The 15,128-nt window shown below is 36.6% G+C and overlaps 1 protein-coding gene across 8 annotated transcripts in view; it reads left to right on the top strand.

The window, feature by feature from the left end:
- PDE4B (phosphodiesterase 4B) overlaps positions 1–15,128 on the top strand; it is a 262,922-nt gene that overhangs the window by 214,193 nt on the left and 33,601 nt on the right. The window contains exons 1-2 of one of the 8 annotated variants that reach the window (XM_087719531.1): positions 13,868–14,022; positions 14,304–14,471. The exons of 6 other annotated variants lie outside the window; for them this stretch is intronic. Coding sequence is in view for 1 of the 2 variants with exons in the window: in XM_087719532.1 (XP_087575658.1) it covers positions 7,068–7,080 (13 nt within the window). In the remaining variant the exon portion in view is untranslated. Of the gene's footprint in view, positions 1–6,948; positions 7,081–13,867; positions 14,023–14,303; positions 14,472–15,128 lie in introns of those variants that run through there. One more of the 8 variants, XM_087719532.1, reaches the window with a different exon arrangement.

Below are 15,128 nucleotides of genomic sequence, written 5' to 3'. Positions count from 1 at the left end.
CTCTAGTTATATTAATAAGATTTAGTCCCAACATGAAATGTAAAGAAAAAAAGTAATCATGATAGCAGTTTCAGTATTTGGCATATATTACATCTTATCTATTATATCTTATTAGCTCGATGTGAATTATTGTTCTTAAGTCTTATTATTTTAGGAATAATATACCGTATTTTATGGACTATAAGACGTACTGGAGTATAAGACGCACCTTAGTTTTTGGGGAGGAAAATAAGAAAAAAATATTCTGCCTCTGCCTACCAGAATCCATGGTATTCATCTGGCTAGCATCCTGTATGAGAGAGTTGAGGGCTGTTTGGAAACAAACAGTATTTGCTGTGTGAGCAACAAGGAAGGAGACAGCAAGGAGACAGGGCGTGTCTTGTTCTATACTAAAGCTGCATGCTGTGCTGATATCTGAAACTAAAACTGAAAGTGAAAATTCTCTGCTAAACTATCTGTTGGGAAACCTTCTTTTGGTATTGTTTATTTACTTAATGTGTTATATTATATATAAAAGAAGTTATTTAATCCTGCTGAATCAGTTACTTGTGTGTGCTTTCTGAATGTGATTGCTGCTGCAAACTCTGACATGTCCTTGTAGCAAATAGCAAACAGCCAGGTCAGCTTCAGCACATTATTGCAGCCTGATTCAGCATGAGCAGCTGATGGTGGGTGGATCGGCCTCCGGAATACCCCCAATCAGCTGTTCCAGGCTGCAGGGATTGCCACAGACTACCATGTCCTCCGTGCCTTGGCTACGATTGGTGTATAAGAAGCACCCAAATTTTCACCCTCTTGGGGGAGGGGGTGAGTGTGTCATACTCTGAAAAATAAGGTACTTTTTTTCTAATTTGAAACATGATCCTTTACTATGTGCCCATTTCTCCAGTACAGAGTTTGAAATATATTTTGATGTAATATATGAAATGTGGTTTTCTATCTCTTAGTAAGGAGGCTTGTGCTCCATTTACTACACTATTATACTTTGATTCATAGCACTGACAAAGTAAATTAATGTATTCATTCTGCGATCATTTTCTTTGTTTTAAAAATCTGATTTAGACTTCATTTAACATTTTCAGTGTAAGTTAAAGGACTATATCTGATTCTAAAAGTCAATTTAGCATAGTAAATAAATGGCATTCAGTCAGCAATTAAACAATTGCTTAAACAATTATCTAGAATTACTTTTGCCCACAGAGAACTTCTGACACTGAAGGAATATATTTTTAGGGTTGAAAAGACTTCACTTCCACTGTCTTTTATGAGACTGATCCCTTTATATTACATTAATATTATGGGCACTATCTTGTCAGTGTGGCTATGAGAAATTTGGCATAATAAACAGTTATTTCAAGTGGAGTACTGTGTGCTGTTAAGTTGAGCTGAGGTTAAGAAGGCCAGGTTGAAACCCTTATGGTATTTCCTTGTGAATGCCTTCTCTGAATGACATCCAGCCATTATCTCTCAATAAAGTTGTTAAGAGATTAGGGGTTGGGGGATAAAATGGAATAGAAGATGTCCACATGTATGTGTGTGTGTCTTTGCACATCTGGATGTATTTATTAATCCAACTTGTTGAACTAACACATTTTGAAATTCAAAACAGGATGAAGTTTTACACTCTTCCACAGTAGGTTCTTTTGAAGCAGGGACGTGCAGTCAGGGGAGGCAGGGCCTCACCATTGTCATCCTGAAAAGAAAAGAAAATTAAAAGGAAAAAGGCTGAGGTAGTTGCTGCAGAGTCACAGTGGATGACTCTGCTTAGTGCTTAACTGCAGGAGGAGGTGAGAGAACCACGTGCCTCCTTTAGCCTATCTTTATGATCACTTGAGCAGAGTTAAGCAAGGATTAAAAGGCGAAAAATTCCTTATGCAAAGGAGGCATGTGGTTCTCTCACCTCCTCCTGCAGAGGGCACTTTTTTTAGAGGCTTTTTTTAAACAGTTAAGCAGAGTCATCCATTGGGACTCTGGCAGCAGCTAACCCAGCCTGACCAGCAGCTTTTGCCTTTTTCTTTTTACATTTTTTACATTTTCATCATTGCACACAAGATGTTGTGTGAGTTGAAATCCTCTGTGACACAGCTGGAAAAGGTATGTGGGTCGGAGGGAGGGGGGAGGAATTCAAAATTATTGTAATTTGTAAGTAATTGTAATTTGTATTATTGTAATTAATGTGTGTGTGTGTGTGTGTGTGTGTGTGTGTTTTACCTGCCTCTGCTGGCGCACAGGCTGGCACTTTATTTTTTATTTTTTAAAACTTTAAAGTGCATGCTGCCACGCCAGCCATACAGTGGGACGTGTCCCATTCTATGGCAGAAAGCCGCACCGGCACTTTAAAGTGCATGTTGCCGCGCAAAAGCGGGGAGGTCCTCTGGGCGTGTGCAGAGTACCACCTTCATTAAACCCAAGTCGGGCCGAGTTTCCTTTTTTTTTAACTGTGAGGTGGTTTAACAGGATGGAGTGGTTGCACTAAATTGTGAGGGTGCACACACACTGCTGTCTTTAAAGTGCTTGCCGCTGCGCAAAAGCGGGAAGATCCTCTGGGCGTGTGCAGAGTGTCGCCTTCATTAAACCCAAGTCAGGCCGAGTTTCCTTTTTTTTTAACCGTTAGGCGGTTTAACGAGATGGAGTGGCTGCACTGAATCATGAGGGTGCACACACACCGCTGTCTTTAAAGTGCATGCTGCTGTGCTGGCCATATAGTTTAGACAGTGGTTTGTGTGCACCCTCATGATTCAGTGCAGCCACCCCATCCCGTTAAACCGCCTCACGGTTAAAAAAAAGGAAACTCGGCCCGACTTGGGTTTAATGAAGGTGGCACTCTGCACACGCCCAGAGGACGTCCCCGCTTTTGCTACCCAGGAGGCATGCTGGAGCAGGAGCAGCAAGTGGGCTCGTCATCACGTGACGGCTTTCTCTTTCGACGCCCACTGGTCCCTTTAAACCCTCTTTTTACCACACGAATTGGGAGGAGACAGATGGAGGGAGGCTGGAAGGCGGCAGGACGCCCCTTGTGCTGCTGCTTCTCGGAGTGCTGTGTGCAGCTTGCTTGCCCGAGTCTCTCCGGCCATCCTTCTGCCCTGGCTCAGAGGCTGCTGAGGGAGGAGGACTGAGCCAGGAGTCCCCCACCCCACCGTCCATGCCTCTCCAAGCCGGGTAAGAAGTGCTGTGCCCCGCTCCTCTCCGGTCCCTCGCTTTCTCTTTAACCCCCTCAAACCGCCTTCGGGTCTGGCTCTGCTTTCCCCACTTTTGCTTCAACTTTGCCTTTTTGCAAAGGGAGAAGTGTGGGGGCACGCATGTATGAGCAGGCTGCCTAGCCGTGGATTTTCCCTTCTTTCTCCCCCCCCTGCGGAAGCCACCCCCGAAGCCCTGACATGGCACGTGTTAGGGCTTCGGGGGCGGCTGGCGCTGGCAGACATAGGGCGGCTTTTGTCCGCTTGCCTCACTGGCCGTGAACCTCACCGCACATCACTGTTTTGAAGGTAGCTTTAAAAGCAAACAAAATATTACACATTTATGAAAACAAAAACATTTCTTGGTAGTGAATTATGTTTTACATTCAAATGGCAACAACCTAAGAGCCTTGAAAAGTGGCAAATCACTTGCATGAATACTGTCATGAAAACTGCATCATTTGAAGGCATCTTCTACCTTAGTGTAGCTAAAATAAAACCTTTATTTTTATTTTTAAAAGAGAGAATCCAGTATTAGCTAGAAACTGAATCACAACTCTGAATTACAAGCTACTTAATACAGTGTTATCGTACTTCCATCTTGAAACTAAATGTTTTCTGTTCTGTGTATATCCCCACATGCTTTGTCTTCCTTTCCCATTATTTAAGCTCTTTGAATGTCTTTACATGAAAAATATGTATAATTCATGTTTTAGATCATTGCGTTTTTGTGTACGAATTACCCAAAAAGTGATTAGATTGTCAATTAGCTACCATAATCATTCAAACTATTCATACAGACATCTGTAAAGCATTCTAAAGATTGTTCCAAAGGTGCTTTTTTCAAGAAACAACTGGACTTTCTGGTTTTCCTTTGAAGACATTTTGCTTCTCATCCAAGAAGCTTCTTCAGCTCTGATTGGATGGTGGGAAATGGAAGGATTTATACTCCTTGCAGATAGCTGGACATTTGCATTCTTTTATCAGTTAAGTCACCTGGAGGTTTATCTGTATCATCAGGGTCACCTGGAGCTTTCCTGGAACTGTTTAAAGGACTGTGTTGTAGATTGGAGATAAATGATGTTGTATCCCTCCCTCTCTGTTGAGAGAGGGCTGTTCAATTTCAACATAGAGGGCCTCTTTAACCCCAAAGATGACCTGGATGACTGCGAATCTTCATAGACATTCTCAAGATTGCTATGAGATGTATAGCTTTCGCACTAGAACCTCCTGGCTAGTTTACAATTACACTGATTAAATAAATTAGCCATGAGGAACTGGTACCATTGCCCATAATCTCATGAAAACCCTGAAAATTTTCTGACCTACCTTAGGGAGTAAGTAATAATGCTTTATGTAGATAAGTTGTATTACTTTAACAAGCAGTTTATCCGGTTTTGGGATATGGTCAGAAGCTGTTTGGTCACAACATTAGATGGTTTTGAGAGCTGCTTTTCTCTTTATATTGCTGACTTTATGCAATTAACTATTTTCTCATTGAAGATTCATCTGCTTTTATCTGCCTCCTGGATTGGAACAGTCAGTATTGTCTCTTAGCAAGATTCAGCATCCTACTCCTGAATTATTTAGCATTTCACTTACCTCTCTACCATTTCAGCACCTTAGCAATATGAAAGTCTGATTACTGGTATCAGGAGAAAAAATGATTGCAAAATTGCCAGCATGTTATGATTTCACTTTCACAACTAATCATGAATTTGAAATGCAACATAGGGATGGTGGTTTGATTGTTGGGATAGCTTTGCAGAATTTCAATCATTTCATTCATTTTTTTATAACAAGCTTTTCAGTTTGGTTTTTTTTTCCAGAGTATCAGTAAAATACACACAAAGGCATGTTCTGAGAAATGTGGGTTTGTGATTGCTAGCAATTTATTTTATTTCTCTTTTGGTGTTATGAAAAGTGAGAGAATTCAGGGTTGCTGTTAAAAGTGCTTTTCAGGGTATTGGGGAATGAAAACATTGGAGGTATGGAAGTGTTCTGTCAATGCCATTATCCATAAAGGGCTACCAAACATCTTTCAGCAATCACTAGAAAAGGAAGCCAAAGCAGACTGGAATTCCAGGGTGCTATTTTTGCTCTGTAGATTTAGCATATGGTGAAAAACTAATTGGGCCATTAGTGTAGAATTCCCGTGGCTGCTAATGAAATCAGGTTTAAAACCTTGCATCTTTTTTCTAGAGTCATGCTCAGGTTTTACTTTTGATCTTGCTAGAACTAATTCTCACAAAGACTTCCTAAATTTGTATTACTATTCTTGCACAATTATGTCATGAGATATACACCAAATCCTTTCAGGCAGTTGTTTAGATGCAAGTACATCTTTCAGTACTAGTCGAGTCTCAGATCACATGGAGAGCTTTCAGGTCAATGTGAGCAATCAAGTCAATGTGAGTGTATTTCACATTCAGCGAGACAAAGCTCTGTATACACCACCTCTTTTTTTAAAAAAAACTGTGAACTCTTCCTATGTTAATGTGGACCCTGAAAACAGAAGTATAATTCAGGCAGAAGGGACTATTCTGTCACCAACAAATAACAACAAGCACTGTATTTTGCTATCTAGCCTAATTTTTTCTTAATACAAATGTAATGTTTGTATTATTATTTGCAATGAAACTGGATGATGCAGACAGCTGGAACCAGCAGATATGTTAGCTATTGTTCTGTGCCAGAAGTCAGTAAGAGCACTCTTTATAATGCAACAAAAGTATTATTGAGAAAAAGAAAGTAATAGTTCTAAAATCGGCAGAGATAAAAGAGTTACTTGGTTTATGCCAGTGCATCTTCAGATTCTGTCCTGCCACACGGCTAAAGAGTGAATTGACTAGTGTTTCAAAGATACTGCTTACAACCTAAATGTTATTTCCTGCATTGCAGATGTAGTTCATTCCCACAGCGAATCCACTTCTCATTTTCCTATTGCTTAGAAACAAGCTTCCCCCTGAAAGTTGGAATCATGCATCTTAGTAAGTATTTCAGTTATGCTATTGACGTCAATGCAGTCATTAAATAGATTGTCTGCCCTCCTGACAGTAAGCTTATGCTGAAGACCTAGAGGCAGACACATTTTACAAGAAGAACATCAGGTTTTCTTTCAGCAGTTTGAGAGAATAAGGAGGGGGGATTCTTTCTTAGTATTTCTGTACAATTTCTCTGCGTGACAAAATTGCATTGCTGAGAATCACTAGTAAGCTCAGATGTTTTTGTTCAGTTCTTGATTCACAAACAATTTTAAATGAGTGACTCAAGAATTACTTCTTATGATCAGCTTCAATTGGGAAATGCCACAAATTTTACGTCTTGGGAGTTCATTTATCTTGCATGCATCATGTAACTTTAATCAACTAAACCTTTTAGCCGGTGACTCCAAACCTTCTGGGATTGATTTCATGAGCCTATTAAAAAATAGCTGCCGTGTCTCCTGTGGACTCTGAAGACATGTCAGCCAATCATGTATCCATAGCAACCGATGTAAACTGTTCCCCCTCAGCCACACCTGTGAACTTTCATGTTAGACATTCCACACGTGCTACACTCATCATGCGCTCTGCCATTCCATCCAGTCCAAATGCCATCTATGGCAGCTGAGCAAGTTATGATGATGTCAGTGGGACTCCCCAAGTGTAGTCAAGGAACCCTTCTGAGGTTCCAGGAGGGAGGGGACTTTTTCCGGGTGAATTACTGACAGATTCATTCATTATCCTGACCAGTTGCAGTCTAGAGCTTCCCATCTTCTGTTATGCACAGTAAAGGATATGCAGCTGTCCGAAACTGACAGATAAGATTTTTCTTTAAAAAAGCTATTAAAGATTCACAGCTGAGGATATATGGCAGCTATAAATATGTGGCAGACAACTTTGCCCTTTGATGAAACAATCAGGTATGTTTAAGAGAAAATTAGATCATTTTCCAGTGTTTTCTTATTGGTTGCTTTTTGTTAGGTTTAGAAATGTTCTTCCTACCTTGTTATTATAGCTTTTTTCAATCTTCACTTATTAACCCCAAGCACTCTAAATATTTCTCTATAATCCATAATTTAGGTTCATAAAACTGATATTTGACCTGCTTTACAAGGAGAAAAAAGTTTATGTAGATAAAGTCAGCTTGAACGACAATTGCAATTTTAACTAAGTGTGTTTTATTACATTACAAATAGTACAGTTCTGGTTTGGGGATGATTTCTATCATTTTTATTTTCATTTCTTCATCCAATTTCATTTGAATCTGTAATACAATATTGTTTAAAACTTTATGGCAAGCTCTCCTGATTTCATTTACGTCAATTGAGAATGGGAAAGATAAAAGCTAAATCTCCACAAGGTTATGGATACATTTTAGGTATAGAAGATTTGCACATATTGAACAATTAAATAAATCAAAAGTTAAGCTGTGTGCAACTTCAAAAGATCATATTTATACAGTATTTTGCAGTTAAGCTTCGGAAAATGTGTTGCCACTAAAAAAAATTCATGAATCAAGAAAGCATATGGCAAGAATTACTCTTAAAGTCTTTTATTAACTCTTGTTCTTATGGAATCCATCCCATGTCTTATGCTAATGTCAGTCTTTGTAAGAAATATCATGAAAAAGACTAGAAACCATAACATGAAACAATTATGGAAACATTAAAACATTCTGAGGCAAGTCAGAGAACTCAAAAAATTGAAAGCTAATACTGCTTTCCATAATGTAGTGCTTTCCAGTACATTCCCTAATAGGAAAAATAGTTTTTCATTTGCTTTACTTAGCTGTTTGATAGGAACTTTTATTTTAATTTTTTACCATGTGTATAAATTACATACATTTTTTTTTGCCACGTGTATAAATTACATGCTAATCCTATAAGGAATCTTAAGGTAATTAAGATAACTATAAGGGAAATGAATTAAAGTCAGGCCAATAAATAAGAATAACAATAAAAATATAGTCATAAACTCAGTAAGTGAAATAGCTATAGTGAGAATTACCAGCACCTCTTAATCATATATTTTGTTAACACTTAAAAAACACAAATTATACTTTTAATTGATTTTGCACTATATTATGCCTAAAGTTTTCAAAACAAAGTATTTTAATATTTAATGACCACAAAATATACTCATGTATGATTTATACAAATGGAAATATTTTGTTTTACTCACCACAAAATATACTCATGTATGATTTATACAAATGGAAATATTTTCAGGGTATAGAAAACATAGCCATAAATATTAATTTATCACTAATGTTAGAATTTTAATCAAGTGTCTCAATAACATCTATTCTGAAGATGTTTTCATTAAATTTAAAATAATTATCTCTCCTTAATTTGTTTAGTTAGGCGCTCTTGGGATGTTTACTCAGAAACAAGTTTTATTCTGTCAATAGATATTTAGTCTCAAGTTTAGAATGACCTTAAACATACAAAAATAACCTTTAATCCTTTCATCTTTTGGATTAATTTTTTCATGTTTTAAATAAAATTGAAGGGTTTAGTGTTGAAATAAATTCCATTACTCTCCTGCAAAAATGCTTCATCTCTGCTATTTTTTCTACAAAAAATAAAAATGAAACCTCAGATGCACTCAAACACATTTTATTGGGAGACATTGCTGTAAGAAATATTTAAAAATCAGAGGTATCAAAGCTTTTTTAATAAATGCATTGATAAAAAAATCAAAACCCTGGAATAAAAAGTAGAGGCAGATCTTTTTTTCTTTTTGTTAATATTCATTCTTCTTATTTTCAATATAAGCATATTTCTAAATATTAGACTATAGGCAGACATTTAAAGTTGTTCCCAACTAATGATTCTCAGGACAGCTTCACTATCCTCACCAGTAGTCTGAAGGTAATCAGTGATGGCTGATTCTGGCCAACTTGAAATCTTGAAAATAAGGAATGAATATAATTGCTCTGCTCCATGCTGTTATAGATGGAGCAAAAATCTTGGTGACCCCCATTTCACTGAAAAGAGAAAGGGACATAGCTGGGTTCTTTGCTGGCTTTTGACCCCCTGTAGAAAAGAAAGGAGAAACAAATGTTTCATCTCTGGTTGTTTTACCTGGTATGCTAAGTAGATGCAAAGTTACCAAGTTAACATTTTCTCTACAGGATCTTGAGCTCAAAAACCAGAAAGGAAAGCTGGGTACAAGTTCTTTCCAACAGGGAAACTGAGCCACATAGCATCCCAAAGAATAATAAGATGCAAATAAATTGAGTCCGTTCTCTAATACCTTGAAGATTTGTCAGGGCTCAGAGAAGCCCAGAGGTTTAGAGTGCTTTCCAAGTGGCTTTGAATCTTTATTTCAAAGTGCTTACTAGTAAATTGCTACCCGCTCAAGAGTCTAAAATGGATGTACAATTTACATCTCTTTCATAAAAAGAAACCACCCTGCGTAAGTCTTAAATAGCTGTGATTCTTAAAGAACTAATAACAACTATTTAGAAAATCCCCCCCCCCCAATATATTATAGTACAAGAAACCATTTAACAATTATGGCTAAATAAGGTAGAAATCCTCAGAATGATATACCATTACTATTATCCTTACACCGAGTTACATTTTTTCCTTCTTAACTCTTTCAGGTAGGGTGTGAAACATTTGTGGGTTGCATGGGCTTTTATGAACGGAAGTACAATTGAGCTAAAGCTACACTCTTGTTGATAGATGATTCAGGTAGCTATGGAAATGGTTTCTTCTAGATCAACAATAGTCCCATTAATATTGGGACATGTTAGATTTATAATGCTTGTATTTTATTCAGTGGGATAGTATTCTGTGTCTCAAATACGTTGCTGGGTATATCAAGATTACCATGTCAAGAAATAGCTCTGTGTTCACATAAAAAGAGAATGGCAAATAGATGCAAATCTGTATTGTATTTTACTTCTGATTCCCTGGAGCTGATTGGCATTATAGGACTAGTGTATACAACTTAATAGCAAAAGAATAATGCCAACAATGGGTTTTTAGAAAGCCATTAGCCATGCTTTGGGTTCCCGTTCTGAGTCAGGCATTGCTACAACATATCCTGCTACCATTTCTGACCACTGGTCTTATCAGTTGGTGATTATGAATACTAAATTCAAGCAACATTTATGGATCGCTGTTTTAATAGGATATAGTACATTTACATTGTCTTTTTTACCTACCTGTTATAATATTGTTGAAGGTGGTGAACAATACGCAAATCAAATAAGAGTCCAAAGGTGTGCAAAGAAACAGTTTGCCAAAATATTAGGCATAAAGTATTTCAATGGACAGAAATTAGGTGCTGGGGAGAACAAAAAAATAGGTGAGCTGAGAATAGTCTTTGATTTAGCGCTGAGCTATGGCTAAGTGAAACATTTATGTTCTTCTCTTCAGTATTTCATTTCAGTCCAAGGGCCAACAAATAAATGCTGCTGTACAGGAGAGACATAGTCCTGATAGACCTCTTGTCTTCCCTTGCAATTCAATACTCCACAATACCAGTCATTTGCAGACCAAATAGATAGCCTTAAATACCTTGTCTCTATAGGACTCTGAACTACACTTGTGAACATATAGAGGATATAGGGAGGAAAAGGCAAGGGAAAATATTCTTATAAACACACATCTGTAGAATATGATCTATAATATGTAAAAATGAATAGTCTTTCATATAATCATAGGCATATTAAGATGAAAATATCCAGATATTACAACATTCTGTATCTTGTTGCTGTTATCTCATGGTCCTCTCAAATTTTGTAGGCTGTATATGCAATGCCTACATACAAGCATGTATGCATATGCCCCTTCAGTTATTCCCTATTTTGAGTGACATACTGTAGATAAACCCCACAAAAGGAGAAGTAAAAAGCCAAAACTATTATAAAATAAAAGACTATATTTCTCTCATCTTCATTTTTTGGGACAATCCATTTTCACACATGCATTCTTTTTCACATCCAAAGTCATGTCATCCTCCCACCAAACTTCTTTTTCATACTTTTCTCAGGCGTAACTTAACTTATTTTCTTGATATTCTGTAATACAATTTTTTCACTGTATACCAAGCAGTTTCCATGTCCTTCTTCCTTATATCCCTTTTGAATTCATTCTATTGGGAGATTAATCTAACTTCCAGTTCTTTTTCTTAAATAGTTTAGTTTTTCTTCCAGCAGTTTTCCACTTTCACTGTTCTTTCAACATTTTTTCCTTTCAGGTCCATTTCTCCCTGCAATTCACTCTTGAGACAAAAAAAACACCTATGTTTGCCTAACATAGACTATGTTTGAAATAAACAAGTCTTTTCTAAGCAGATAGAAAAGACTTCGTTCTTATTCATTTTGGGTCTCTGAATGGCTCAATTATTTTTTTTCTGAATTCTCATTTTATTCCCAGTTATTCATTTGTGCTGCATAACAAAATAATTTCTTTTTTAGACTGCACTCGTTCAGAATGCAGCACACTTATTCCAGACATATCTGATTCCTCCATTATTATTGTGGAATGTAAACTTCACTATCATTAGGCTGTAGATTTCTATGTTCGTATGCATCTACAACAAAGTTTTGTCATACATTTTAGCTCTTTGATTCAGAATTAAACCTACACCTTCATTTCCCTGTCTGTATTCATTATCGACTCAAGATTAAGTGACTGTCTACCAATCATGACTTTGGTCAATAGAAGCTTTCATATAATACTTTATATACTTTACTCTGAGAAGAAAGAGTGGATTAGTCTACCATTTTTAGTTATGCCCTTTCCAAGAGATAAGGATGTAAGGTTCAGTTTTGGCATATTCTGTTCATTAAAGCACGATCGCAGTCAAAGCCAAGTTTTACCCCAAGCATGCTCTATTTTAGGCAATTTCAGCTTCAAATCTAGACAACCTTGGAAGCCATCATACTATTTATTTAATTTCTATAGTCACCCATCACAACCAATGATTCTAGGTCACTTACAGTTAAAAAAATATACTACGAATAAAAGAATAAAAACAAATAGCAATAGCACTTAGACGTATATACCACTCCATAGTGCATTAGAGCAAACTCTGAACAATTTGCAATGTCAGCATATTGTCCCCAACCATCTGGGTTCTTTTACCGACCTCGTAAAAATGGCTGAGTCAATCTTGAGCCAGGCAGGATCAAACTCCTGGCAGTGGGCAGAGTTAGCTTACAATATTGCATTCTAACCACTGTGCCACCACGGCTCCTGACAATAAAACAATACAGTAAAAACTACTTTTAAAAAACCATCCCAAATAAATATAGCCAGCAGTCGAGATACTTGGCATACTGCTTCCACCCAATTAAGACAGAAACATGCAATGTACTGAGATACGCCTAGTAATTGGCCAATCAAATTGACAAGACTTGGATATGACTGACTGGATATCATCATCATCATCATCATCAATTATTACCGTATTTTTCAGAATATAAGATGCACCCTTTTCCCTCAAAAAAGATGCTGGAAAACTGGGTGTGTCTTATACACTGAATACAGCATTTTTTGCCTCCCAAAACCCCACCCCTTCACCAAAATGGCCGTGCCTAGCCTTTAGGAGGCTTTCAGAGTGCTCCTGGGAGCTGGGGAGGGCAGAAATGAGTGAAAAACAGAGCGGGTTTTTTTGCTCAATTTTGCCCCCCCCCCCCCAGCCGCACTCTATAAGTCTCCTAAAGGCTATGCATGCCCGTTTTTGGCCCATCCCCCTCCAGGATTCACTCTACAAGCCTTCTAAAGGCTATTCATGCCCTATTTTTGAAAAAATGGGCCCCTTTTTCATGAAAAATAGACCATTTTTAAGAGGTCTGCAGAGTGCAAAAACTTTTTTAAAAAATTTGTCTCTTCAAAATCTTGGTCCGTCTTATACTCCAGTGCATCTTCTACTCTGAAAAATACATTATTTACAGCCAAATACCATTCCTAAATGTAAATTTGGGTTGTGTATAATGCTTTACATTACATTTCATTCTGCCTACAAAGCAGTGTTAGTGCAGAGCATTTCATGTTCTGACAGAGTTACATTTTCCAGAACTGCACAAAGCAAACATATATACTAAAACTACCACAAATCATTAAAAAAAATAATCGTAATTTAATGGCACCTGGTAGAAATCACAAAATGCAGGAAATATATCAAATGTCATTTCACATTAATATGTTAGAAAGTCTTAAAAATGAAATTTTCCTACATACTTAGAAGTATTCTGATCACTGAATAAGCAGGAATAGCAAGAAAAAAAGAAACTTATCTTGGAGCATGAACTGGAAGGAAATCTACACAGATCTGATTCCTTGAGGAAATGATGATTTCACATATACTCATTTTATTGACTAACCTTAGTTCTTTTATGCCCAGTGGAATTTTTGCAAGCATTCATGAATCAGTGAGAAAATTACCATTTGCCTGAAAATTCTATTAAGTTAGAGCATTGTGGGAAGTCCCTAACAGTCAACAAGTGCATCTTTCAGGATAAAATTTTAAATGAAGTAATTAGCTTCAGAAGACAATACTCACAGAGACAATATTACGCAAAATACATTACTGTTGCGTAATTCCATGTGAGAAGCAGCATCAACCAGTTCAATTGTTTGTCCTCCAAAAGTCTCATAACACTCTGAATTCTGTTGATTATATATATATTTATAATACCTATGTGAAACACATCCTGGTGTAATTTTTTTCCAATTAAGAGTTTTGCTAAATGGAAGGACGCTTCAATCGCCACAATGGACAAATGGCTGCAAAAGATGATTGGAGTTAGCAGAGATGGCTAAACTGGCTGCTTTGATAAAAGAAAAAACACAATTACTTTTGTTTCTACTTGGAAACCGGTTCTGGACTTTGTGCTTGAGGTGGAAAAAAATAAAACTTTGATTTGGGGTTTTACCAATTAGATAGATTTGTTGTTATAGAAATGACTAGTTTATTCTATTATGTAAAAATAAAAAAGTTGAGGTTTGATATTATTATCTTATTCTACTGCAGGGAGTAAAAAAATCAACACCATTTCTTTCTTTTTTTCCTTCCCCTTTCCCTCCTCTCTTTTCCTATTATTTGTTTTTGTGTTTTTGTATTTGTATTATAAACTTATAAAATGGACAACTCTAATAAAATAAAATAAAAATAAATTAAGGGCTATACTATGGATTTAAATAGGATGCACTCTATAAACAAACATGACCAGAACAAAATTGAACTTGTATCAGAAAACAGTGTGATTATAGCACATTGTAATAAGAGCCAATTATGTGAATCATAATATTTGAACAAATGTATGTAAGAACATTCAAAGATGGCTAAGGTAAACAGTTTAAGAAATTAACAGCCTGATGCAGGAGCACAAAGAAACAAACCCCTTTCCCTCCTGTTATAGATATGTGTGATTGGGATGAAATAAAGCTACAGTATTATACACACATTTTGCTTTTATTCAATATCAACAAAAGAAATGAAATATTTTGGAAAACATTTATCCTAAAAACATTCAAATAACAGCTGCATAGCTTTTAGACTAACTTCTAATACATTTCAGGTTGATGTATTTATTTTTTATATCTGAAAGTAAGTATTATTTAATGGAAGTACGAAGTCTTAGATGCATTCACTACTGAAAACCCAGAACTGATGTCGGCTATTTCATATACTGTAATTTTATTTCATGTTTTGGCATGTCAAAATAGTAAGATGCAACTCTTTTGGCTTTGAAAGTTAAATGAAGGGTGTTTCTCACATACATGTTTTAAATTGGGATTATTGAATGATCACCTGAACCCTGCCCAAAAGTCTGCCATCAGCTGCTGTAGATTATTTTTCTCCTTCTCTATTACGTCTCTAAATGCCAGCGTGACTTTCATGCACATGGCTAGTGCTCAGTAAACATATAGACACATTTTTCCTGGTATTGGGGCTAACTTTGATTTAATTTTGTTCTTTTATAACAATTATTTACATAAGAAAA

The sequence above is a fragment of the Thamnophis sirtalis genome, unplaced genomic scaffold, assembly GCF_051295495.1.
Source record: "Thamnophis sirtalis isolate CommonGarterSnake01/CBP01778 unplaced genomic scaffold, rThaSir2_p1.2 scaffold_7, whole genome shotgun sequence".
Lineage (NCBI taxonomy): Eukaryota > Metazoa > Chordata > Lepidosauria > Squamata > Natricidae > Thamnophis > Thamnophis sirtalis.
Note: the sequence above shows the minus strand (reverse complement) of the source record. Positions and strands in the feature narration are given on the sequence as shown.